At 36.7% G+C, this 27,233-nt stretch overlaps 1 protein-coding gene across 1 annotated transcript; it reads right to left on the bottom strand.

Annotated features, from left to right (window-relative positions):
• Window positions 1-282: 282 nt before the first annotated feature.
• Window positions 283-27,233, bottom strand: LOC110827493 (gamma-aminobutyric acid receptor subunit beta-like). The gene is made up of 7 exons (XM_087341863.1): window positions 27,159-27,233; window positions 22,934-23,166; window positions 9,636-9,718; window positions 7,288-7,434; window positions 5,358-5,556; window positions 3,680-4,112; window positions 283-2,163 (listed from the first exon to the last, which is right to left on the bottom strand). The coding sequence occupies exons 2-7, from the start codon at window positions 23,143-23,145 to the stop codon at window positions 1,954-1,956; spliced, it is 1,284 nt and encodes a 427-aa protein (XP_087197989.1). The 5' UTR covers window positions 23,146-23,166; window positions 27,159-27,233; the 3' UTR covers window positions 283-1,953.

The following is a 27,233-nucleotide window of genomic DNA, read 5'->3' as shown; positions in this document are numbered from 1 at the left end:
TCTAAATTTATTATATTAGGAATATCTCAAAGCCTTTTCTGTTTCTGCATCCTTGAAATGGTTATGGCACATTTGCTAGTTTTTGCGTAAGAATACTGCAGCATGGCACATTATATTAACATTTTTATATGAAAGAAACATATGGTAGCCCTGTTACACAGCCTATTCTTCATGATGATGAATTGCAATCTCTTCCTTATTGGGACATCATGATGTATGGATGGCTGGATAAATTGGTTGGTTGATTGACTTTCATTGGCATTGAAAATGAAAGATGTGAAATAATTACACCATTAATGCATTATATTCTTTTTCTTCATTCAAGTATTAAAATGTTTGTTGAAGTATATGCTGACTAAAAATTACAGTTTTCATTACAATGTAGTATACTTCATGTTTATACATTTTTAAATATAATGCTTCAAACTGTGAGCATCTTTTTATCCATGCATACGCAAGGATGAAACTTTTTATTACATATAGAGATCTGATAATGATGTAACATTATTCTTATGACTCTTGTGAGGCCTGGGAAGAAAAGCTTTCATATCTTGAAGGAGGCTCTACGTCACATGTTTAAATTAACAGAGTTTCACTTTGAGAAAGAGTGTCAAATAAGATTTCCAGTTGGCCTCAGACAAACATTGGGCTAGTGAAGATGTTCTTTTGTGTGCAATATTTCTAACCTTTTAAATTGTGCAGCCATTATACTGGCCATTATATGTAAAGTTTATAGATGTATGTGGCCAGTTAAGCCAGCCAGCCACAAGCTTAGTTGTCCCTTACTAGAACTTGGTCTAGCTGAATTGTACAGTAAAGGTTATGCAAATGTGTTTTTATGAATTACCACCAACTGTGTAGTCATCTCAGTTTACATTTACATCCTTGTAGAACCTGACAAAACAGAGTGATAAGTCAAAAATATCTTATAAAATATTTGAATATCTTGACTGTTATTTTTATGAATTTCATAAAAATGTAACTGCTTATTTGTCACTGAATAAAAGAGATTTTGTTCCCAGAAGGACAAGGAATTAGGTATATGGGAAGTCTATAGAGTGGTTTTAGCAGTTTTACAAAGCTGACATTTGATTACTTAAGTGTGTGTTCTTATACTATATGCTGCATATGTGGATGTGGTGTTTTTTGTGTTGCTTTCATAAAGGGAAGTTGCATTTTTATTGATAGTATAGCAGAGCCTCCTTCATATGTTTTAACCACAAATAATATAAATAACAGTTGCACATAAATGTAAGTGAAGTACAGTGAATTTGTACTATTAGTTTTGGCACTTGTTGGTATATATAACAATGATTAACAACTTATTAAAATTATTACAACTTAATGATGATTGTTGGCTGTGGTGCTCCAGGAGTCCCTTAACGTTAGTGTTCAAAAAGGCACAATATGGATGGTTGCATGATGATTTCTGATGGAATGTGTATTCTATATTTATTTGAATTATGCTGAAAGACAGTAGAAAATATTTTTAAATAGTAAATTGACAATTATTATTGGAAAAAATACTACAGCTAAGATAAATTTAAAGAAACTCATTTGTGAGAATCATATTATGTACACATTCAAACTTTGATGTCATATATTGTCTTAAAATTACTAAGAAAATCTGATTGAAATTTGGAAGAGACTTGTAATTTTAAATGTTGCAAAGTAATTTTAATTACTTGGTCAGAATATTTTAGAAAAGAGTTCTCTTTTTAAATAAAACATTTTACTTGCAAAATTTTAACTACTCTAGTAATGATAATGAGTTGTCTGCTTTTTACAGAACATACTGCACTTATTTTATGTCTTTGTGTAACACTTTTTTACTTATTTCAGTATTATGTTCACTGCACAGATTTCACTAATCTTATGTCAGGCTCTGATGCACAGTATTCTTGAAATTATGAAAATGAACTTCTTGTATCTTATAATGCTTAACATTTTCTGTCAAACATTTGCACGTATTCTTGATTCACTCACATATGATATCCAATATATAATTGTGAAAAGAATGAAGCAAATGGGGAAGAGTACCAAGGAAACCTGATCCACCATTCCTCGTTGTGAACCACAATAAAGAACCACAAATTCAGCTACCATCCGGAACTTCCGCCTGGCTGGTGGTTCTGGGCCTTCACCCCCAGCAGGATGTCGATCCTATAGTGATCATAAACAATGTATTATGTTTTCCAGACACAAATATGTAACTGTATTATAATTTTTTCATTTTCTGTCATATTAATCGAATATGATCTGTTTTTTCTTTCACAGTCCTTAATGAACTTCAAAGAATCTTCAGCATTTTGAAGGCTTTCTGGTCTTAATGAGAATTTATTGACTAGCTGTGTCACAATCAGCTACTTAAGAAGGACTCTTCTTCATGTAATTAGTGATGTATAATGTTTTTCTGAGTTTTAGCATCATGCCATGAATGACTGTGTGGAATGCAAAGGTAAAGTTTCACACATTGGCTATTGATACAACACACCAATGATAAAAGATGGATTATTATTATTGTTGTTGTCAGTAATGCTGTTTGTGGTGTACTGGTTAATACTTGGCTTTGTATTAAGAAGGTCTGCAGTTTGAATGTTAACTGCTAAACAGCTGTAAAAAGAGAATTTTTTTTAATTTTCAGGAAAATGCAGGGAGAGTAGCCTTAAAGTAGGTTGTAACTGCCTCTTTTCATACAGTTACTAACTCAGTTTATGATCATCTTGTCATTTCTATTTCAGTTGCCATAATGCCATTAAATAAAACAACAAAACTTCATTGTTTTGTAAATACATGCTATAGGATTAATAACAACAATAACCAATAAACTAAGTCCTTGAAAAGTTAACAGTTGTTTAAGTAATCAAAAATTTGCCTGCCCTGTATGGAACCCAGAGGTGCATACCATGTTCTTTTGTCTCTATCTGGAGCCACATGAATCCAGTCCACACCTTCCCATCTTGTTCAAACATCCATTTTAATACTATCATCCCATCTATGCCTTGAACTTTACAGTGATTTCTTCCTTTCCTATCAACATTTTGTATGCTCTCCCCATGTGTTGTATGGTGTGCTCATGTCATCCTCAAATTGTAATAATATTTAAAGAGTAAAAGTAGTGGAGCTCCCCATTATGCAATTTTCTCCAGTTTTACAACAGTGTTATTACATGTAACAAATTACATGTTTACCAGTCTAAAATAGAGGAACTCTTCGTCTGAATTTGTATTTTTATCCTACTTTCTTTAAGAAAAGATACATATACTTATATGTCTGTGTTTGCCCCCTATTTATTCCATTTCAGCTGCTCATCTAACATGTCTGCTCAATTGTTCCATTGTTTGTCACATCATAGCTGGAAGACATGAATGTCTGTTGGTAGTGTCATTAAATGTTAGATGGATTTTGGAGAAATGCTATTTGTGACAAGTGTCATAAAAACCTATATTATACAGTCTGTAGTTTATGTAATATAATACATTACATTTCTTTGAATATCATATACAATTAGAAGTATGAAATGTTCAATGACAAACACAGTTTTTCAGTAAGTCCAACCAGACACATGGTTGGAAGAAGCTTATGATTAATCAGTTTGTGTATGTACAGTTTTATATATACTGATAAAGATTGGAGCTTTATGTAAATCTAGAAAAATACCATTGTCTCTACAACTTACCCTAATTATTGTTGATCGAGGTGAGGCCATCTCTTTAGTATGGTGATCTTGCATCTCCTCCTGGGGCATAATTTTACTGCTGCCACCAAATAACTTCAAGTTATCCACTCGGTTATTAGTGGCTCGATGATGCAACAATGGAGGTAATTGTGGGGGACAATGGTGATTGTTAGCATTAGTGTTGTTACTAGATGCAGCAGCAGCTGCAGCTGCTGCTACTGCTGCTAGTGCTGGCTGAGAATTTTCATTGGGACGTTCCCAGGTTGTTGCATTTATCCTCTCTAAGTCTTGTTTCTTGTGGCGCCAGAATTTATCATAACGGATTCCGAACAACACCACAAAGTATTCCAGCAATGCGAAGAACACAAACAGTGTGCAGGATATGAGCCATACTTCAATGCATTTTAGTTCCAATGCATTTGGTGAGTTATTTCTGTGAACAAAATGTTCATAGTTAGCTCCAAATGTCATGATTCCTGAAGCAAAGGTTTTCCTTCCCTGTCCTAATTGTAGGTATGCTAATCTTTTGAATGGCAATTACAACTGTTTTGATCATTCTTGGATTTGCATTTAAACTGTACTGTGGTTTTATTGCAGTTGGTTAATAATACATTAACAGCAGCCTTAACTTAAGTAGTGTAATTTTATTGTCAGCAAACCCGTAGTAAGTTCTGCACCTGGTGTTAAGGTGAACAAATTTTCCTGTTACCCTAACTGTCTATAACAACATATCCTACAGAATAAAATTATAACAAAGAGTTATAAGAATCAGATGTTTCTTGTTTACATCAAGTACCTCAATATTTATTTCCTTTGTACCTGCAAACTCTGTAACGTCATATTTCATCTGATTCAGTGGAGATGATTATTAGTTAGATTTGCATGTATGCCTGCGTATTAAAGAAGTGTTTGCTAAAACTGTTCTTCCAAGACAGTTTTGTTGTAATAAGATTGACCATTGAGCCATTTTATTGTGCTGTTGTTCAGTTGCATCCTATTTATTGTGGTGGGAAAATTATGGTGAGGTTATGTACATTTAATGTGACAGAGCATACCATATGCATGAATCTACTCTAGCCTGGATAACCAAATTTCAGTTAAAATTAATATTAGTGTTTATTAAAAATTGTCAAAACATTTTAATTTTGATAATTGATCTTGTTGACCACTTTACATACAGGCACAAACGCTTTTTGAGGTTATCTCAAATAGAGGCAAGAAGAGTTGCATAAACTGATATACTTGCATAAAAATTAAGAGTAAGTTACATAACTTGTTTTTAGCTTAGTTCAGTAAACATTCACTACAATATTAATTAATTGAAATTGATCATTGTGGTCAAAGATTATGTCATGCCAATCAGTTTATTTGGCAACAATTTACTTTCTCCACAATGCCTGTTTACCAGTGCCTTACTACAGTGTGTTGAAAAATATTCATTTAATAGATATTTCCTTTTGTTTCACTTCATTAAGTATAAAAATAATGTGCATTCCTCAGTAAAGAATATTCATTTTTTAAGTTTACATAACATGATTCAATGGGTAGGCCTGTTTTTATATAGGGAACCTAGTGACTGTGACTTTAGCAATTCCTGTAAATCCGTTTCTTTCATGAATTGTGTCATATCTTTCCTAACACTTGTGTTGCTCATTGCAAGGTGTAATGGCATATTCACCTTACTGTGTCAAACATGGTGACAAGGGAGAGAAGTGTGGTAACTAGGAGTACCATTCTGCCAGGCACCATGTCAGGAATCACCACAAAACTTCCCCAAGACATAATGACAAACAATGAACTTGGCAAGTAGCTCTCCAGCAAGTAACTCCGGAGCTCTCTTCTCATTATAATGTTCATTCTAGCAGTTGAATGATTGCCTATGAGAAATAAATTCAGAAGTGTTATTTATGCTGTGCACAAAACTCATATTCATTCATCTTTCCAGGACCTAGTAGTGGCACTTTCAGTGAATGGATTTTGAATAATTCTTTGTCAAAAACTGAGCAGAGTAATTTTAGTTTACGTCACTACATACTTCCTGAAACGAAAGTTTCAGTTAAAAATTATGAAACATAATGAGGCAAATATTTTATGTTGCATCCCTTATTTTTGTGAACAGTTTCAAGAAATTTGCCTTTGTACAAAAGTTATTAAAATGAAATTAGGTATATTTTTATAGAAAATGCCAAAATTTATGCAGCTCCTGTGGTGTGCTGTTTTCTTAAAGCCCACTTGAACACTGAGTACATTTGGTGCCCAAACTGCACAAAAAAGCTCTGACATGCTGAGTCTACTGGGTTTGGTTAGTCACCAAGTTTTCTTCTTCTGAATTTACAGACGCTTAGCCTGGAAAATGCTGGAATTCAGTTACTCTTAAACCATCACAATGATCAGAATGGCTTCAGTTGATTGAAAAATTGGGTTAATTTTAGCAACACTCAGTTTTGAAAACACAAAAAAAAAATTGCCCAAGCTAGATTAGGAAAGTATGATGAATGTTCTGATGCATTTGGTTTTGAACCAAAATCTTTTGCAAAGAAAGAGCTCTGTGGAAAGGTAATTTCATTCTGTAGTAAACTCCACTCACGTGGTCGAACATCCAACGCTTATTACTGAAGGTCAAATGGTTGATTGTTTGCTGTGGAGGAACAAACTTATAAACAGCAGTTCCTATGATACTAAGAAAGAAGATTGGGATTCTTCTTCTTTCTTCTTTGTCATCATCATCATCATCATCATCATCATTATTGAAGACTGTAGAATTTTGTTTCAGGGTTGTAATGAATGACTCAGGACTCAGGTCTTATGCCGCGTTCCAGTGTTTTTGGCCGCTGAACTTTGTGAATTGGAACCTCGGAGCAAGTCACTTACCAGAAGTTTGCTGGAGTGGCCATCAGCTGGGTGCCAGAACAGTAGCAGGGGTTTGTACAGTATGGTCAGTGATGGATATACAGGCAAAAAGATGCAGCCATAACCCATAATTTTCTCAAAATAAACAGGTGTTTATTCAAATTATGTACAAGTCAGAGCATGTATATTTTAAGGATGTCTGTAACTTTTATAGAAGATTTCTTCAGTCAGACTGATGCTTAGTGAGAACGCCCAAAAGCAAAGTAGAACTTCATATGAAGTAAATGAAACTCGCATATGATACTTTACCGAAATCTGCCAGAAAGATCAAAATTATATGTAGAAGTTCATTTTGCCTCTTGAGTGAAGCAATGTTTAAAAATTAACGAAGTGAATGAATTGCATATATAGTGAAAGTTATGTGGTAGAAGTACTGTTGGCCTATATCGAGTCATCAAAATATGTGGAGTAAATTGAAAGAACATAAATACGTATGTAAGAAGTTAATGTTTGCTGTTAAAACATGACAAAGCATATTACAACAAAATGAAAATGGCTTGGCAGAATTTAATGTAGGTGTTACACTGATTTTTGTTTAGATCGTCACGTATCTTAGGTCCTGGACAGACTTGCCACTATAGGTGGTTCTCAACATCTTTTGAAACACTCCAGAAGTAGTAACTGATCACTAAAATAGTATTGAAACACAAGAGATCTTCAAAGATGTGGTAATATTATTTCAGTACGTATGCACATACCCTCGCCGTAATGTATAATCTGGTTCTTGTCTTCCGTGGTAAAGGATACGACATACTTCGGTAGTCGATAACCATCTCCAAAGTCACTTGGCAAACTGAGTGGTGGCGAGTGCCAGCTGAAATTCATGTCCGTCATGGTGTATTTATCTGAAAAAAACAAAAATATTTCTACGTGAGATTTTCACGGTGGCAAAACCCACATGTACATCACCATCCTCACCGCTTCGTAAACAAGAAGTCTTACACAGTAAACCCCTATGGGGAAGAACAGAATAGGGTCCAGTTGCGGGCGGTAATGAACCTTCCGGTTCCATAGTAGGAAGTTTCTTACCCGGTTGAGCAATTATCTCTTCCCGGATTTATGTTAATGGTGTATTTAACGGTGTGCTCAGTGGTTCAGACGATAGGCTTGTAGTAGAATCGAATGATTGGATAATCAATTAACAGGAAGGAATATGAAAGGAAGCCGTTGAACTCAATGTTAATGCTTCATCTTGGTATTTGCCTGGATGGTGAGAAGAACCATTAAAGCCTCAGTCAGTATATTCGATCTCTCGACCGACATTTGAATCCGGGATCTTCCGAATAAAATGCAGGGGTGCTAGACACTAGGCCGTGATATATGTAATCTCAACGAGTACTCTGTTCTGTCTGTGGAGTAACACAATTAGTATAGTTACTAATTTATTATTTTTACTGTGTAGTGTATGAGGAAGGAAGCATTTGAGTTTCTGTTTTCCAAAACAACTTTTTAATAATATATCATTTTGATATCACTGCTTGTGTATTCATTTTAAGTTGGTTCACATCCCACAGAATTGTTTTTAAGATACTTAATTGTTATACCGCGTGGGTAACTATCCTTTAAAACAGTGGTATTCAACCTGGGGTACGCGAAGACATAGTAGGGGGTACGTGAAATTTAAAAAAAATATATTATTTTATGATAAACACTGAATAATCAGGGCTAGATTTAGGGTTAGCCACATGAGAACCGGACGTAAGAATATTCGATTTGTGAGATTATATACTATGTATAACTTGAATTATACACCAACGACTTTGGGGGTACGAAGTTGAAGAGAAATTATATCTGGGGGTACGCGAACAAAAAAGGTTGAATACCACAGCTTTAAAATACCTAGAAAGCTAAAGCGTTTTAGTGACTGTTGTGCCTAGACACTCACAGATAGGTCCGCACAAGTTTATCGCATATTTTTGTTCTAATTATAAACTAGTATGTGTACGATGAAACGCTGTTTTACTCAGAGAGCTGTACGATGGAATTGGTAAGAACAAGACAGATGCGTACTTAGATACATATACTATTATATAATATGCTTTAAGTCTATAAATAACTCAAGCATTTCCATTTTGCTTCAGTGTATAGCTGATGCAGATTATCTGATCAGTACTTGAAGTTTTACGTCGGAGTTCACACTGACAAGCATCAGTAAATTTCGTGTATGTAAGGAGATAACTTTAAAAGAAATATGTTCGATAAAATGTTCTCTGAAAATTAAAAGAGTGGTATTACTGAAAAATTACGAAAGTCATTTTTATTAACCGTTTTGTAAAATATATTATATCACTGTTGGCTATTCATGCTTCCTTATTCCAAACCAAACGAATGTTTGTGGTTCTCAAAACCCAACCCTTTGCCTCCTGCTTTAACACGTTATGCCAGAATTTGACTAGTACCTGTTATTATAATTTCTGTATTTTCAACTTTTCAGTCTCCAAAAGAAAATTGTAGGTTGTACTGACTCAGGTATAGACTACGCATTTCACTCTGGTTAACATCATTATCTTCATGTACATCTAATAGGTAACTTAAGTAACGTTTACTCTCACTGAAAACAAAGCGGTTATCAATTGCTTTAAACTTTCTTGAACTTCGTCATCATTTAACGAATTTTAGTAAAACGGAGGACTTTTGAGTACTTACGCTCATTGCACGTTAGACTACTAAGACCTCACAGGTCTTATTTAACCCTTTGAATCCCAGTGGTAACAAAATGTACCATCTGCTCTAACAATAAGTTGTTGTGTTTTGAATTTATAGGTTTTGTATGATTCTAAAAATGAACAGTGATAATTTTTTTTAAACAGCGTTAACTAGTTGATCTTAGTAATGGTGAATTGTGGCGTTATTTACGGTACGGACTGAACTCTTAAATCTAATTTAGATGAGCTTTGGCCACAGAGGGTTAACATTCGTCTTTGTAATTCTGGACCATATGCATATTTTATAATGATCTGATATCCATTGCTTCTAGTATTAACTAGAAAGATGAATGTCTGTTTATCCAGCGTGTGTGTTTGGTATGGTAATGAAGTGTACTTACAACTACTAAAATCCACAGCACACTTCTGTACATCCAAGGGGTAAAGGACGAAATCCATATCACACTTGATGATTACAGAGGCACTGAAACAAAGGAAGAGTTTTCTTTACGTTAATTTTCTCAGTCTCAACACGAATCGTACTGATTATTTCCGACTGGCATTAAGCTCGGTGTTTAATCTTACATCCATTTTGATTCAGTTTACTAAAGAAATGTGGGATTTGTAGTCGACAATTCAGTGGAGCCGAATTTTTGTCGAGTGCGTCGGTTTCCTCATTCCGAAGTTACTCACTCGACACTCAATACAATCGCCTGTTCCGTGTGACCAGTTCCGCCTTTTGGCACTTTATCACGGATATGATGTCATAATTCACCGTGTTTAATTACGTCATTGAAACTGACAATCATTATTCTGGACCAGGGGTCGGAAAATTACGGCCCGCGGGCCAAATCCGGCCAGCCGCCTCTTTTTGTATGGCCCGCGAGCTAAGAACGGATTCTACATATTTAAATTCTTTGAAATTTCAAAGTACGCGCCATAACGAAACGGCCGAGTTGAGTAGTTGAGAGAAAGAATTATATAAATGTCTTCCAAGCGATGAATACGGTCAATTAAGATCATATGCTCGGGGATTTATGTCTGTATTTGGCAGCACCTGCCTGTGTGAAAAGACATTTTCAAAGATGAAATATGTGAAATCTCAATACAGGTCAGCATTAACGGATGAACATTTACAATCAATTTTGATGATAGGAAGTACTGAATTTAAACCTCAGTTTGATGAAATGTCATCTCATAACAGGCAATTCCATTCTTCTCATTAGTAGAGCTATATTTCAAACAATTGTAGTCTACTTAATATTATTACGTTACATTTTGTTCAATAAATTTGTTAAAACTTGGTTTTTTCTTGTTACATAAGTAGGTTTACCTATATAAATATCCTCGAGTTTGCCTCTTGGCCCGCAGAGCCTAAAATATTTACTATCTGGTCCTTTAGAAAAATGTTTGCCGACCCCTGTTCTGGACTCTTCAGCTAATAGGTGTTAAAAATACCGCAAACGAGTGGTGAAAGTAGAATTTTATTTCTACCGGTACTCTAGCATTCTCTATCGGGGTATGGAAACTGGGTTATCTCGGAGCACTATGCCGGAAAAAAAGGTCTGAACGAATATTTTCACATTATATTACAATAATTTTTAATACAAGTTTGTTCTTTCACAAGGACCATTAAAAGAGGAGAAAGATGTCACTTTTATAATAATGATTATGTTTATGAAAAACTGATTCAAATTTATCCTAGTTAAATCTGAAAATATAAAAAAGTAATTTAGTTTAAATACAAAAACCTTGAAGTTAAAAAGTAATTTATTAAATAATTTCATTTGATATACTCACAAAAAAATCACAACAGATCTACTGGACAAATAACGAATGAATGGACAAATGCGCATTATAAGCACGACGTACAAAGTACGCGAAAGCAGGCCACAGTCTCTGGCTATAGACACTTCAGGAAAGACATGCACCTCGAAGAAGCTCTAATTGGCTTTGGTAAGGAGGTTGGTCTAGAAGTAAACGCAGAGATGGGTGTGGAATTTGGTCTCTGACACTGGGGGAAGAACATAGACTGGGGGTGTATGAGAACAGGGTGCTAAGAACGATGAAATACTAGGAGGATGGAGAACGGTGCATACTGAGGATCTTTCTAAGTTTTACTCTTCGCCAAATATAATTATACTGATCATGTAAAGGAGGATGAGGCTAGCAGGGAATGTAGCTCGCTTTGAAGAAAAAGAGGAATGCATACAGGGTTTCGGTGGGCAAACCAGAAGGAAAGAGACCACTAGGAAGACATAGACGTAGTTGCGAGAATATTGTTAAAATTTATATTAGAGAAACAGGATTGGGTGGTATGGACTGGATTCATATGGCTGAGGATAGGGACCAGTGGTGGGCTTTTGTGAACACGGTAATGAACCTTCGGGTTCCATAAAATGTTGGGAATTTCTTGGGTGGCTGAGGGAATGTTTGCTTCTCAGGAAGGACTCCGCTCCATGGAATAAATAAATAAGTACTGTTTTTTCAGAACCCCAATACAGCAAAACAATAAAAATTTAAAAGAGTTGCTGCTACCTAGACACAAATTCGACAACTTTCGGACGGTTATTTATCTGCAATCTACGTTTATCAGAAGGACTAACGTTCAGAGCCGGCAAAAATCCATTAACCCTCCGTGCAAACGTAGTGTTTCTCTACCTCTCCACTTTTCCTCCCCTCCCTCTTTTTTTAGGAAACCCACACACAAAGACCAAAATGGCTTCATAAAATTCAGATCGTGGGGTTTACCTTGTAATAGTAGTCCACAAAGATGATAGTTATCGGTTTGCGTGCTATCACTGACGAACTACCGGTAATAAATTAGGTAGGTCTGTATTAACGTGTGGCGTTACGATGTACACACAGTAATTAATCTGTATTTTCCTTCCGAAAAAAAGGTTACCAGACACAATGTTGCATCCATTTTTGTTCGTCATACAATAACAAAGGTTTGGTATGGTGTGTGCTAAATCGACTTCGTTGCATGATTGCTAATTCAAGTGTATTCGGTCTAGTTAATGATGCTGTCACACGGGACAAAAATGAAAAATGAAAAACCGAGAACAACAATAGAACTAAAGAGTGAAAGCAAGTGTCTTATTCGGAGAACGAAGTTTAATTTAAAATAGTGACAACTTTTGAAATGAAATTACAAACTCCAAAACTTGTAACTTTCCGTGTTTTACCAAAGGAACAACCACAACAAACATACACGAGCTTCACAACGAAATTAATGAAATGTTTTCAATCCGTCTGTTTTAATATAATTTGTAGGTTACGTCTTGTGACAGGTCTTTGCTTTTGGTGACCGATGTACATTAAATATGTCTGGAAACAATGCGACAAAAGTATTTTTACTTATTATTAAAGATTACTCGATTGGGGAAGTGGATATAATCACATCAGAAAGCCGTCATTTCTGTGTCCACAATAGGCTGTTGTCGGGACCTATTTAGAGGCAACTGAATTCAGTCCACAACCTTATACACACTGTTTCGTTAAGATCGATTTTAATATTATCCCCTCATCTACGCTTAGTTTTCCTGAGATATTCTCTTGAATGTTTGTGACGTTTAAAATACAAAGAGAGTTCTATTCAAAGTACATTGGTTCATGATCTATTTCAGTAACAGGGCAGTTTCAATGTCGATCAGACGGAAAGCTGAATATCGATTACAAAACGTTGCCTTGGCCTCTCACGTGTTACTGTGAGGGTGTAATATTGGTGATTATGAATCAAAAAGCAAAAACGTTGGGTAGCATTCAGTGCCACAATGTTTATACCAAGTTCTTAAAATTCAATCCCTTGGTTCGAAAGCTATTAAATATGTCAGGCGGAGGGAAACACTCAGAAATAATACAGGAAGCCTGTCTTTCTCTATAACTATCTACATGTAACAGCCCTTCTTAAAAAAGCTAATAGTCATTCAACTGGTCAAGAATATCTCCCCGTCTCTTTATGGTCCTCTAAGGTTAATTACCATGTTCACAAGAGCTCGTTACTGGACCATATTTTGAGCCAGACGAATCCATCGTACGTCCTCACATCGTATTTATTTAAGATCCATTTTAAAGTTGTCCTTGCAAAATAAGGAAAGGACCGAAAGGTTTACGTCTGAAATGACGAAAGCTGAGATCGTATCATTAATGAGACTCTGGCGGGTCTTCACAGTTGTCCACTAAATCGCCATTGCTGCATTCACAGGGCTCAGGATAGCGTCCTCTTCACTCAGCTGAACAGTAGAACAGTTCGTCTCATATACCATTAACCTTATATTCTAACCCACAGAAATGTTTAATGCATTACTCCTTCAAACCCCCTCCCCTTCCCATTAGATTCTATAAGGCTATAAGCAAGCCCCATACAAAAAACCAGTGGCTAAGGATATAATTCAGTTCAGTGATTGTGTATCGACAGCCAACTTCTTTTCGATATTGAATTGCAAGTTGATAAAGACCATAGGACGTCGAAAGTTGGAAAGTGATTTCAGATTAAATGTCAAGCACTTGCCGAATGCAAGGGTTTCACTACAAACGGTGCTAATTGATTTGCTTTACCTCCCTGTAATCAACATGTGAAACGCATTTTATTTGAATGAGACCCACAAATAGCCTATGCCGCGGCGGCGTAATTACTACGACTGCTTCTAATTCGGAAGTTCCAGGGTTAAAATCTCGGTCAGGAAGCCGGCTGTCCTGAGCTAAGTTCTTAGTCGTTTTCCTCTGGTGCCTCTAGGAAAACACCATGTCAGTGCATTAAACAGGCCACGACCGCTTCTTTCAACAACCTGTATAATTCAGTATTCATTAAACATTTCATTATTCGACGCTATGGACCGATGGCCTCAGCTTCCGACAGCTTCATTAAATAAGCTGTCAGTAAACAATAGATAGCTAGTCTATGTTTGAAGGTTTTTGATGATGGTGCGCTGTAATATGCAAAACTGTTTTCTTTTCACTTTGTCCATCGTATAAATTATAAAATTTTAAAAACTATAACGTTTCGGGAGCTCGACCTGACCTGAGGCTAACTCAATCAGGGGACCAACATAGGCTTTCCGTCCCTTTTACCCCCTCCCCCCATTTTTTCCCTGAAGACGGAATCAGAATCCAGATTTATATATATATATATATATATATATATATATATATATGTATTTATTATTGACTGCAAATGGGTTTATACCCGGTGGCAGTGATCTACAATAAGATACAAAACAATGAGACACAACAGAACAATGAGATACATCAACACAGAGACAGAACAAAACAACAACAAAAAATGACACAACAAAAACAATAAGACACAACAAACAATGAGATACATCAACACAGAGACAGAACAAAACAATAAAAAAAGGCACAACAAAAACAATAAGACACAACAAACAATGAGATACATCAACACAGAGTCAGAACAAAACAATTAAAAAACACAACAAAAACAAAAAGACACAACAAACAATAAGATACATCAACACAGAGACAGAACAAAACAATAAAAAGGACACAACAAAAACAATAAGACACAACAAAAAAACATCCCACTCAAAATCAACCAATTCATAAATTACAAAACCATCCAACCTAAAGTACTTAACTTAACTTAACTTAAAAAAAATTAATAATAATAATAATAATACCACCTAGACATAAGACAATAACTGTAATGTATTACAAACGTCATGAACTGATGCACTCACACAACAATACAATGAGACACAAAAATACAACATACCACACTCAAAATAAAACATCTGACACACCATACAAAATACACATCCACTAATTAATCACAATACTTAGAGTAGAATATAAAGTCCGCTCTCAGCACATGAAAATTTTATCCCAAAAAAAAAAACTACAGCCCTTCATCACTTGGAGACTAAAACACTTCACTTCCCTTCTCACCATTTATTCCCAACTTAATAACCCTTAGCTTGTAACTACTTTTCTGACCCTCTTTCTAAAGGTGCCTAATTTACAGGGGAAAGACTCTAGCACGCCTGGAGGTAATTGGTTCCAGCTTCTTATGGTTCAATTTACAAAGGAATATTTGCCTACATCCGTTCTTTGTTTCCTAGTCCTAATTTTCCGAGTATGATCTTCCCTGCCCAGGTACCATGGCTTTAATAATCTATCCTCTATCATTTTCCAAGCCCCCCCCCCCCCCGTGTATGCTTTGAAAAGGGCGCACATTCGGGCTATCAATCTACGCTGTGCCAATGTTTCCCAACCAGATTCGTTCGTGAAATTTGCAAATTTAGCCGCTCTCTTCTGCACCCGATTTAGGGCTCTTACCTGTCCTTCCCTGTAAGGGTCCCAACACACAGCTCCATATTCAAGTATCGGTCTCACTAGCGACGTATAAGCTAAACGTTTCGTATTGTTATTTCCCTTTTTTAGTATACGCATTACGAAATGGAGAGCCTTCCATGCTTTAATTAGTGTATAATTCACATGATCTGCCCAGCTCAGATCACTGCGAATAAGTATTCCTAAGTACTTAAAGCTATTTGCCTCTGGAATTAATTGATCCCCAAAAAAGTAACTCAGCTTATCCTTCACCCTAGCTCTATTGAAGCTGACTGCTTTACTTTTACCTGGATTTATCTTCATTTCATTTTCTACCGCCCATTCCCATAATCTATTCATATCTGTCTGTAACTTATCAATGTCACTACTATCCATTATTTTCCTGTATACTATACAATCATCAGCGAAAAGCCGTATATTTGAATCAATGTTTTTCCAAATATCATTAACATAAGCTAGGAATAGTAAGGGACCTAATACGCTCCCTTGCGGCACTCCTGACGTTACCCTGACTTCATTGGATAGTTGCCCGTCCACTCTTACTCTTTGCGAGCGTCCTAAGAGAAATTCCTTTACCCATAACACTACCCTCAAGTCCACACCGGTTGCAGCAATTTTTGTAATCAGCCTATCGTGTGGGACTAAATCGAATGCCTTTGAGAAATCTATTATAACCGCATCAGTCCTGATTCCCTCGTCCAATGACTCAGCAACATCTTGACAAACCGTGACTACTTGACTTTCGCATGAGTACCCAGGTCTAAACCCATGTTGCCCCTCATATAACCACTCACTCCTTTCCCAGACTTGCCTTAGATACCCTGCTATAACGTGCTCCATTTGCTTACAAACCACCGAGGTTAAACTGACCGGTCTATAGTTCCCAACTACCGATCGATCTCCCCCTTTATAAATAGGGACCACTATAGCCTTCTTCCAGTCCCCTGGTATAGAATTGTTGTTCATCGTTACCTCCAGCAGACGCGCAAGGTATGGAATCATTGCTTCCCCACCTAACTTTAAAATTTCCCCGGGGATGCCATCTGGTCCGACGGATTTATTTTTCCCGATTGCTGCTATCCGTTTCCTTATGATATTGATACTAATGGTAAACGTTTTATCTGAATCTGCTGATTGGATTAGCTGGTTATTTAGCGAAATTATCCGTTCGCAACTGAATACCGACGCATAATAAGCGTTTAGGGAGTTGGCCTTTTCCATTTGATCTGTGATGAGGTTTCCTTTAACGCCCTTGATTGCAGGAATAGTTTCTCTATTACCTTTACGTCTTTTAACAGATTTGTAAAACTCTGTCCAGCTTCTCCCTTCGCTTTGCAAGACCGAAGTTAAGAATGCCTCCTGAGCCTTCTTTTTTCTTAGGTTATTTGTACCCACGTGAATAATAACAGTTTCTGGACTGCCTAGATCCGTCTCTTCTATTCTTCTGCGCAACTGATCCGTTCTAATCCCCGGAAAACATTCCACCGTCATATCTGTGTGCTCTACTCCAACATTGCGCACCATTGAGTCTCCCAGCACCATGCACGTTGCAGCCTTTCGCTTTTCCGGCACTATTACCGTCTTCCCAGCTCCCGCCATTCGCAACTTTTCTTCAAGTTCATTGTTTCTCATCATCAGTTCATCAATTTGCCGCAGCGCGTTATTTAGCTGATCCTGAAGCATTCGAACACTTGCAGCCCTGCACTTACCACAGCTCCAGTTCTCCCTTTCAGCTGCTTGAGACTTCACATTCCCACAACTATAATGGAACCAGCGTCCACATGACTCACATTGGATTCCGGATCTTAGGTTCCTGCCGCAGCCAGTACATAAAAGTTTCACAGAACTATCCCCTTCCGCAACAGGACCGGGATTTCTTTCTACTCCTCCGATTACCAGTAATACAGCTATAACCAAGGAATTCAACATCGTCAACCCCAAGCAGTGACCAGTAGTTTGATTAGCGTCACCATGCCTAGGCAATCCACGCCACAAGCATCTACCTGCCCAGCTACCCACTCTCGCCCGATAATCCTCCAGGTAACATCCCATTTTCAACCCTTATACAGGGGCTCACCACAAACACGTCTGAACACAACAACAGAAAGTGAGAGAGATTTGTAAACGTCGTAGTTTTACAAACCATTCCAAAGCGAGAGGTGCGTCCGTACTAGCCTCGATGTTAAGTAAATTTATCCATTACTCTGCACAGCTGGTTCACAACGCGGCGACCAGTAACCATTGTCATATTCTGTTCTTTGTTCCCAATGACTTGGTCTCGCTACATGAGAGTAGTGATTGGGCATGTAAGAAAATTATTGACTCACTTCGTTAATCCGTTTTATAATTTTACAGAGGTGAGATCTTGCCATTGTTTTCCACGTGGTTTTAATTTTAACATTCTCTATTTGTCTATCGGCGTCCTCTGAACACAGGTGACTTCCATTATACACGGAAGTTGTGTTCCTGCAAATAGCCGTGTATAAAAAGACGTGTGAAACGTGAAAGGTTTTACAGTCGCTTTTATAAGCCTTAAGTTGGGGAGAATAGTGTCTGAAACATTAGCCATAAATGTGCTTTAAAATTTAGCTCTTCACAAAGCTCATAATCTAAACCGCGAGTCAGAATTAACTGACATAAAAAGGCAGATTTTTATATTCGTGAGTAATTGTCTTCAGAAAAAGACTCAGAATTTCAAACATTTGGACTGGGAGATTAAAATGTTATGCATAATCTGTACTTTATGTTCATAAGGATTTGAAATACCAAAATGGATATAAATTACAGTGATACAAAATTTCACTTTTTAATTCTAGAAAAGTATTTTTCGTGTTTGGTTTCCAGAAGTGTTCAGAATACAAACGAAATATGGGCCGGTATTCGTTAAAGTGAAAAAAAAAAATAATTTTCATTTCACCTTACACGATAACATAATTCTTAACTCGTCCCTTGCTAAACAAAACCTTGCAATTACTAGAACTTCGTTAAATAGCCCGAACAAACATAAATACTGTCTCTTGGTTTTGTTACGTGGTTATGTGGGTCATGGTGTATAAACTAGACAACGCCTAAGAATTTTCTTGCCCTGTTTGTTGCCACCGGAAAGCAGAGGTTTAATGCTTACAACACGTAGTCACGCCAAGGCTCAGGGTTGTTGCATTACACTGATCCACCGTATTCCTGTCTTTGGCTCTGCCCCGCTAAGACACATCAAACCAAAAATGAAGGGTATAAAGGAATTTCTACCCAACGTCGCGGCTGACTGAATAGCACTTGACAGTTCTCGAGTTAAGATATCGGCCATGAGATCGACTATCCTGAGAGGTCCTTTGTGATTTTCCTCAGTCCTTATAAGTAAATGCCGTGACTCAAACCTAAATTATCTCACGTCACGACCGCTTCCTTCCATATCACTTACGGTATTCGTTAAACATCCCTTCATTCGATGCTATGCAGTACGAGGTCTGACAGTGTCGTAAAATAAAACACAAATAAATATATAACATTAATTTCTGAGGACGTCTCCGAAATTAATGTGCGATGAAGCGGGGGGGGTCAAGCCCCGGGTTAGTGTAGCGGTTATATTAACTTGATACTTGGTTATCGACAGTATTTCATCAATAAACTCTATGACAGAAATAATAGAACTGAGAATGTGATGGATAAATAATTAGGAATGGTGACTAGGTAAGGATTTTGTACGAGGTGATTGTCCCCAATTTTAAGGAATTTTTTGGGCATTTGCCCAGAAATACTGAGGAAACCCATGAAATGTCCCCAGGTGAGTAGAAAACGCGGCCGAGATTGAACGCAGTATTTCCAAACACAGTTCCAGTGCTAATCTTTATAATTAGCCATTTAACAATTTTTGGGTGCGCCCTATGTAACGTTTCTCGTGAGCCTCGTCATTTTATCGACCACTCGTCCGTCTCGAGGGTAAAACTAATTTCTAATCCCTGTTCTAGGCTTGTAGGTGGTCATCATCGTTTTGGAGGCATGTATCACCTTTATACACTGAAGATGGAGGCGATACTTTATGTCGGGTTACAGCCTATAAGACAAAAGTCGCTAAATGTAGGCCAACTTTATTTGTTATGATTTTTATGCTGTATCTTGAAGTCACACCAATTTGTTTTGCCTAATTTAAATGCCCATATTCTTATTTTAATCTTCGTAAACAAATAAGAAGTCCCATTTTATCTGTTACAAACGTACGTAGTAATCTTCGCTATTGTGTCTTAATAACAAAAACTTAGCGACGCAACTTTGGGCAGTGTTCGATTACTCGTTCCCGAAAGGCCCTGTGCGTTGGCAGAACGCGATTTGGTGCCGTGAGTGAGGTCGCTGGTGTCTTTAGGCCATTCCAGTTGTTTCTTCGGGCAGTAACGAAGTACTGAAAGTCAAGCCCTTAAAGAGCATTTTCTATTTGCTTCTCCTCCCTCCCCTGTTTCACCCCAAATGACCTTCGCTTCCTTTTCGTCTTCTGTCACAGAACTTGTTGATGTGTTTTTTATAGTCAGTGCTTGGCAATGCGTTGCACGTTATGCGTCGTGAGTGTTTTGTTCTGTGTGGTTGGTTATGTGACTTCCTTGCAGTTTACGTGTCATCGAGCGCTTGCTGGAAGGTGAGTATAATTATGTTACAGGTTAGGCTATGTTTATTATTATACATACATATGGTCGTGTATTATAATCTCTTTTTAAGGGATGGGCAGGCTGAGAATTTGTGAAAACGAAGTACTTGACGGAAGGTAGGAGGCAATGGGGAAAATTGTATAAGGGTCTTTACAATTTATATTTTTAATCGAATATTAAGTTGAGGAAAATTAATTGGCCTGCACATGTGCAGGATAATATGAAAGCAAGGGACTACTTGGAACATACGTAGGCGGGAGGATATTAATAAAATTAATCTTAAAGTATGAAGTTTGTTGATCAATTTTGAAACTATCTGCTTTTCAAGACCCTACTTATCGAAATTTATTGTAGCAGTGTTTATGTATTACGTTACATTGAACTCAACAGGTCTTAAATGTATAAAGTCAAATTTTGCATTTCGAGAGGCTTTCCTGTTTAAAGAACTTTAGTATAATCGCGTCATAATGTTTACAAATATTTGCATATTCGAAGCTGATTCATAAATTAATGCCCCTTTATACACTGCTCCTTTAAACTAAAACCTGTGTAGTTAAAACTACACTATCTTTACTCTGAGACCAGCCAAGATGAAGCCCCCAACCATTTTAACTCAGTGTTCTTACAACACTGAAATGTTTAACTCTGCGTGCCCACTGAACGATGACAGGGATTTATGCCGCTGATGACTAAACAGACTGTACAGTTGAATGGGGCCGCTTCTAAATAACTGTTGATGGTAGCCTTGTAGTTCTACGTTTGTGACTTGGGTTGAAATATTTTTATTCAATTTTCTGTTCATTTGCAAATGATGTTAGCTAGAAATTCTCTTACAATGAGCACGCTTTTAATAAAATGCGAATCCCATCTGTAAATAATAATTTACAAATGTCCGCCAGTCCGTTTGTTATAATCAGGAATTTACTAATGATTTCGTATTTTCTCATTATCTCCAGGCGCGTTCTTAGATATTACATTGAAATAGGCTACGACTGCTTTTCCTGCCGTTCTTTCCTATTATAATATTTCCATTCGACGCAACATAACTATCGTAATTAATGCAGCGTCGTTAAATGTTTCTCGAACCCTAAGGAAATGTATGTAAATTATGGGACGAATTCCAGTAAATTTTACTGATGAAGGTCAAAATGTGTAAAAAATAAAGTAGTTGCTGTTACTCCTCCCTGTATGTAAAGTACATAAGAACGCGAGTTTTCTTATCAACCTGTTGTTTCCCTTTCATGCCACTCCAGTATTGAGGAATAATTTAAGTTTCAGTTAGCCCACATATGTATCCTGCGTGCATTCTGCGACACGGCACCCCCGAAATTAATCGGCGATGGACGTACCAAATCGGATCTCGCTATCGAGATAGAGTAAAGTAATCAGCTAATGGCTGCAGATAGACTATATAGAAATATTTTGACTTAAACGGTAGCTTCGTCTAGATAATAACGTCCGCTAGCATTTTCATACATGACAGCTTGTGTTGATTTATGGAGAACTGTTGATTTCGCACAGCGATATTATGATAAGCAAGCTAATAATGGAGCATTTTGGTTAATAAATAGAACCTCGATTTACCTGAGTTTCGTTACAGTTGAGATTGTGTGTATAATTTATTCGATAAGTAGCCCACTGTTGCATTCGCAATGAAATGAAACTGAATTAAATTCGCGGTTTGTTTGCTACAATGCAGTTAAGATCTTTTGTCTTCTCGTCAGCCGTCTGATATCGCAGAGATTAAATATGGCACAACTGTAATTGTACCTGTCATTTTGTGTGGGTGTAAAGATTGGTATCTCACATTGTGGGAAAAACACATCTTGAGGATTTTTAAGAACAGAGTGCTGAGGAAATTATCTGGACCTAAACGGGTTTAACTGACACGAAGGTGGAGAAAATTGCATGATGAACTCGTCATCAGATATTATTAGGATGCTAAAATCAAGGAGGATGAGATGGGCGGTGTATGTAGCATACACTGCAGGATGAGACATGCGTAAAATTTGGAAGGGGACTCTGAAGGGAAGAGAAAAATTCTGAAATCTACTCCAGGTGACAAGGTAGTAAAAACTGGATCTCAGGGAAATAGATGTGGAGGATTGGATTTGATTGGCTCAGGATATGGACAGATGGTGAGCTTTTGTGAAAACGATAATGAATATTCAGGTTCTACAAAATACGGGAATTTTCTTGACTAGCTGGCCATATTAACAGCTTCTGTATGAGGACTCTTCTACATGAATAGTGTATTGATGTATCGAACGATATGTAAACACAACGTTTCTCCAAACTGTACAGCGTTTTTTAACAATTACCCCTATTTTTACTGTAAATTAATCTTTTGATTCTCTAAAAGTGTGACAATAGCTGACTTGAATGTTTCTGAAAGTGGTTAATTGATTAATTTTAAAATTGTGTGTTTTGTACGTACATTCTATGAGGTATATTAATGCGCATGACGTTTCGGTGGTTGGTTCTACTTCCATCTTCAAGTTATGATTGTTGTTACACGAACAAACTTTTATGTTTTGTTTACTTTTAATATTAGTTTTTCCTATGGGACTCTAACTCTGTGCTCTAGTATTAAGCGTACTAGCCTAGCATTTGAAAGAATACGCTTTAGACTTCAACCGTCGCCAGTAATATTAAAAAAAGAAAGCCCTAAAGAACCTTCAGTAAAATAACATCCATTCACCCGAGTGGTCTATTGCCTGCTATTACTTAAAATAAGTCCAACTCACCCGATGCTAACCCGAAAAGTGTTGTTCCGATACAAGCGGATGGAAGTCATTTCTTGGAAGAGCGAAAGCACTTTCATATCACGAAGCTGTCGAATATAAAGGTCAGGTATCCAAATTTTGTGGCGGTCTTCCCAAGTGATTTCCACGTATTCATCTGATATGTTGACGTCATTATCGATGAAGACTCGTACATCCTCCCAGTACACATTCATGAACACATCCAGCGAGATCTCCTGGAACAAACTCAAGGTTTTACAATCCGATACCCACGTAGACATCACATGCGCAAAATCACACTCGTTCATTAATCGGAACAATCTAGGATTGTGACGCTGTGCGGTCTTGTAGGTGGTAATCAACGTTTCGGAACAAAGAATTGTCTCTGTCTTCAAGATGGTTACCAAAATAACTCCGAATTGTTAGTAACTACATGCAAGACTACGTGGCGTCACAGTTCAGAAGACCACAATCAGATCTTCACCGCCTACAGAACCTCATATCTCATTTTTCTGTATGTGGTACGTGTATAGGCTGATGAAATTACTCTTCTAGATACAAATAATAGCTCTGAAATTATTTTGCAAGGCAATAAATAACCACAGATAAAGAAAATTATATGACTACTTTATACATCGTAAAAACGCTATAAGTTATAAATAAGAAACAAAAACTCAGAAGCCATTTGTAAATATTTACAAATTTAAATTCCTGAAAACAGAAGTAAGAAATAAAAACAAAATTCCCCTTAAGTTAAGAAAAGTTTTTATCAGTTTATTCTCTTCTTCATTTCAGACAGTAAACATTAAGATAAACTGAAAATAATTTAGAATAATGCTTCGTGTGCTACTCTTGAAATAAGATTTATTACTCTCTGTTACGAATGAGTACTCGAAACTAAATTCCAAAGGAAAATATTTACATCCGTGGCAGATTAATTAATCCTTTAAATCCACGTGATAACTATATGTCTCAGCTGCTTCAGTAATAAATAAATCTATATTTCTTATTGTGTTTTACGTGATTCCTTGTTTAAACAGGAATTATTTCGTTAAATATCAATAACAAATTAATCTTTATCATGGCGAAAAGTGGTGTTTTCTTTGCGGTAAGTAAAGTAAAGCTGTCCCACTATACGCCATGTAGGCGCTTGGGAGGAGTGGAGGTATAGCTCCTACTCATTCTTGACCTCGGCACTAGATGGGGGTGAGTGGTCAGCATCACGCCCCGCCCGGCTTTACCCCCGGGAAAGTATCCCGGTACCCATTGTAGAGGAGGCTGGGTGGGCCCGGTCTGGACGCAGAGGCTAGAGGAAAAATCCTCTGTCCTCGTCGGGGATCGAACCCCGGTCGCCCAGTCCGTAGCTAGTCACTATACTGACTGAGCTACACCGGCTGTACCGTCTGAATTATTAAATATCGTTTATGCAAAATTAGGATTTAAAGGGTTAAATTGAAAATGGGAATTGTAATTAGGACACTTTGCTTGGCATTGTTGTGATTATAAAATCGGGCAATATACGGTCGGTTGAATCATTGACTCATTTGGAAGACACAAATACAAAATTTTGATGTGATAGTCTGATCAATAGTCGACACTTTTAAAACTAGAAAAAGAAGGGTGGATAGTATTGAAATGGGTAATATAAAACATGTTATGAAAATGTGAACTGGATTAAACTTACTCAGGAGCTAGTCAAATGAAGTGTGTAGGGCTGAACAAAATCACACATTAGGAGAAACGCAATTTAGCGAGTTAACTCAGCGTTAGCGGACTGACTTGCTTTCGGGGTGCACGGCCTACATAGAATTGTTGTGGATTTCCAAAGTCTCTTCTAAAAATGTCAGTATATAATCTTATAATAAGCCACGACTGCTTTTTCCACATCAGTTTATTAATTCATTATCATACTACGCTATTTAATTGTGAGTCGTGCAACTTCAGCAGTTGATGAAGTTCCAAAATATGAACTACTCAGTTAAGCTAAGAGAGAATAATCTACAAGCGAAATCTGCTATAAATATGTTATAATCTTATCTAAATCTCTAAAAGTAGTAAATTTGGTATTAAATAAAGTAGATTATCGCCTGTATCAGACATTTTAACAGGAAATATAGCGCTTCTGCAATGTGGGCATTAGCAAATTAAAAGCCAATTGCTAATTTGATTGTATACAGCGTTTATATAAATAATATAATGGAGTAAAGTCTCGTTCAGAAATTGAGGTGTGAAATAAGGCAGGGATAAAGAAACAGAAAACATAAATAACACGTGCCTCAGCACGAAATAAAGACTGATTTTTTCATGTAATAGTGTGCATCGATTGTGCGACATTGAACAACCTAAAACATTCGAAGACATGAAACGTTCGACGCCTTCCTTACTGTCTTGACTCATGTAATGTCACATATTTTACTGTAAATAAATATCAGTCATGAAACTGCATGTTTCAAGGTCACAGTAAGATCGTACAACGTTTCAACACGAACAGTATAACCCAGGCGAGTGAAGGCAGTTGAGAACTTGCAGCGTAGCAAATCTAGCAACGTTGAAGCCCTTGCGTGGTCTTAAACCGTGCTCTTTGGTGACGGCTACTTAAGTTTTAGGACACCCTGCGGACCAATCACTGTTATGCCGATAATTTGATAGAGCGGTGTTACGGGATGAGGTTTACTTCATGTAAAGTCATCGTCCAAAATCCCCACGGGAAAATTTTAACAGAGAGAAGGAGAGTACAGTGCTCTAATGGGACAGGCTTCTTGAGTGAGTTTACAAAACCCAAGATACAGTAAACGTTTGGTAATTTGTGATTATTTTACCTTGAAATATGCAGTCCGTGTTGAATTAAAACAGTTAATTTTATTCCATAAAATATACTCGTGTAGAGCACAGTTATTATGGTTATTATTAAATACATCGAGTGTTTTCTGCATGCAGTTCATAATTATTCACCTTTTAAAATATTCTCTAGTCTTAATGGTGTCTGTAGGTTCATAATACAATCGATGAACGCGTCAGAGTGGTTAGCACACTTACTTCGTATTGGGAAGTCCCAAGTTAATATCTACCCCTGGAGACGGCATATCCTGACTGAGAGTTTTGTTGTTTTCCTCAGTTCCTCCAGGTAAATGTTTGAATAGTAAGCTTACCTTAAATTATGTTACAGTCGCTTTTCATCTCTTCCAGTTCATTATCCATTAATTAGCCTGGCATTCGACGCTGTAGGCTATTCTTTGAGCTACTAACAGCAAATCACAAAAGCGCCATTGGGTCCTACACATCATTCAGTTAATTTAATTTAATATCTACACAAATTATTATATTTCATTTTTGCCGAATGGCTTCATTATTATATTCCAGATTCTTATTTAATCTTTATTAGCATCAGCAGCTTTAATATCTTATGATTTATAAGATAAGATCTTTTCGGTTCTACTGGACCATCTTTGATGCATCCCGCAAAATGTTGCTGTCCACGATATCCGATCGTGTTAAATTATTGTTCTTATGCACTGCACAAAACATGTTACTAAATTAAGGTCTTATTCTCTTTCTCATAGAGCATCTAAAATTTACAGTTTACGTTATACGTGCTTTTTATTTCAATTATGGAAGATGTTATTAGTGATTTTGCTGAAGTCAAACAAAATAATTTTATTTTATATTATTTTCATTTTCCAAAGATGATTAAAGAATATTAAGAATATTAAGTAATAATTAATTTAAGATTATGTGTAGCAAATAAATATTTACATTGTTTTATTAAGTATTTTGTTTAAGAAATTCAGGCAAGGACAAACAATTTTATCTAAGTTAATAAAAATAATAAATGGCTTCGAGAATATTTGAAGACAACGCAGATGAATTCCATCCCACCAAGCGATTGGCTTAAATACATCTAAGCAATATATACTGAAAACTGTGAAGAGACTGGAGAGTTTAGAACATGATATTTTGTGAGAACGGGACACAAAAAAGGTGAAACATATTTTAAAAAAGGGGGAAACTATGTAAACTGTAAATATATGATGATTTAATTCTGTGCACACGGTAGGTTTTAAAATATTAGCAATGGACTCGGAAATCCTCCATAAAAATTATTCGCATTTTGTCTTAGTAAATCTCGGTATGTCTGTAATTAAGGTAATTAGAGCTCTCCCCCTAACGTTTACAGATTTCAGTGCAGGGTTCACAGAATGCGTCACTTCGAATCACAACAGCTACTCACCTCTTTGCTTTCGTCCACTGCAGAAACACGATTAATGAACAGCGATATAAACACGTCCGTTCGTTTTCCCGTAAA

This window comes from Zootermopsis nevadensis, unplaced genomic scaffold (genome assembly GCF_977971745.1).
Source record: "Zootermopsis nevadensis isolate Lab colony 2312 unplaced genomic scaffold, Znev_1.0 Znev_ptg000094l, whole genome shotgun sequence".
Lineage (NCBI taxonomy): Eukaryota > Metazoa > Arthropoda > Insecta > Blattodea > Termopsidae > Zootermopsis > Zootermopsis nevadensis.
The sequence above is the reverse complement of the archived record's forward strand: the minus strand, read 5'-3'. Positions and strand labels throughout refer to the sequence as shown.

Excerpts from the sequence above, each read along its gene's own strand:
- LOC110827493 (XM_087341863.1), bottom strand. The coding sequence starts at position 23,145 with ATGAATGTGTACTGGGAGGATGTACGAGTCTTCATCGATAATGACGTC. Across the intron at positions 4,113-5,357 it reads ACCATGTTTGACACAGTAAG|AAATAACTCACCAAATGCAT; the intron begins GTGAATATGCCA and ends TTTTGTTCACAG. Across the intron at positions 2,164-3,679 it reads CTCGATCAACAATAATTAGG|GATCGACATCCTGCTGGGGG; the intron begins GTAAGTTGTAGA and ends TGATCACTATAG.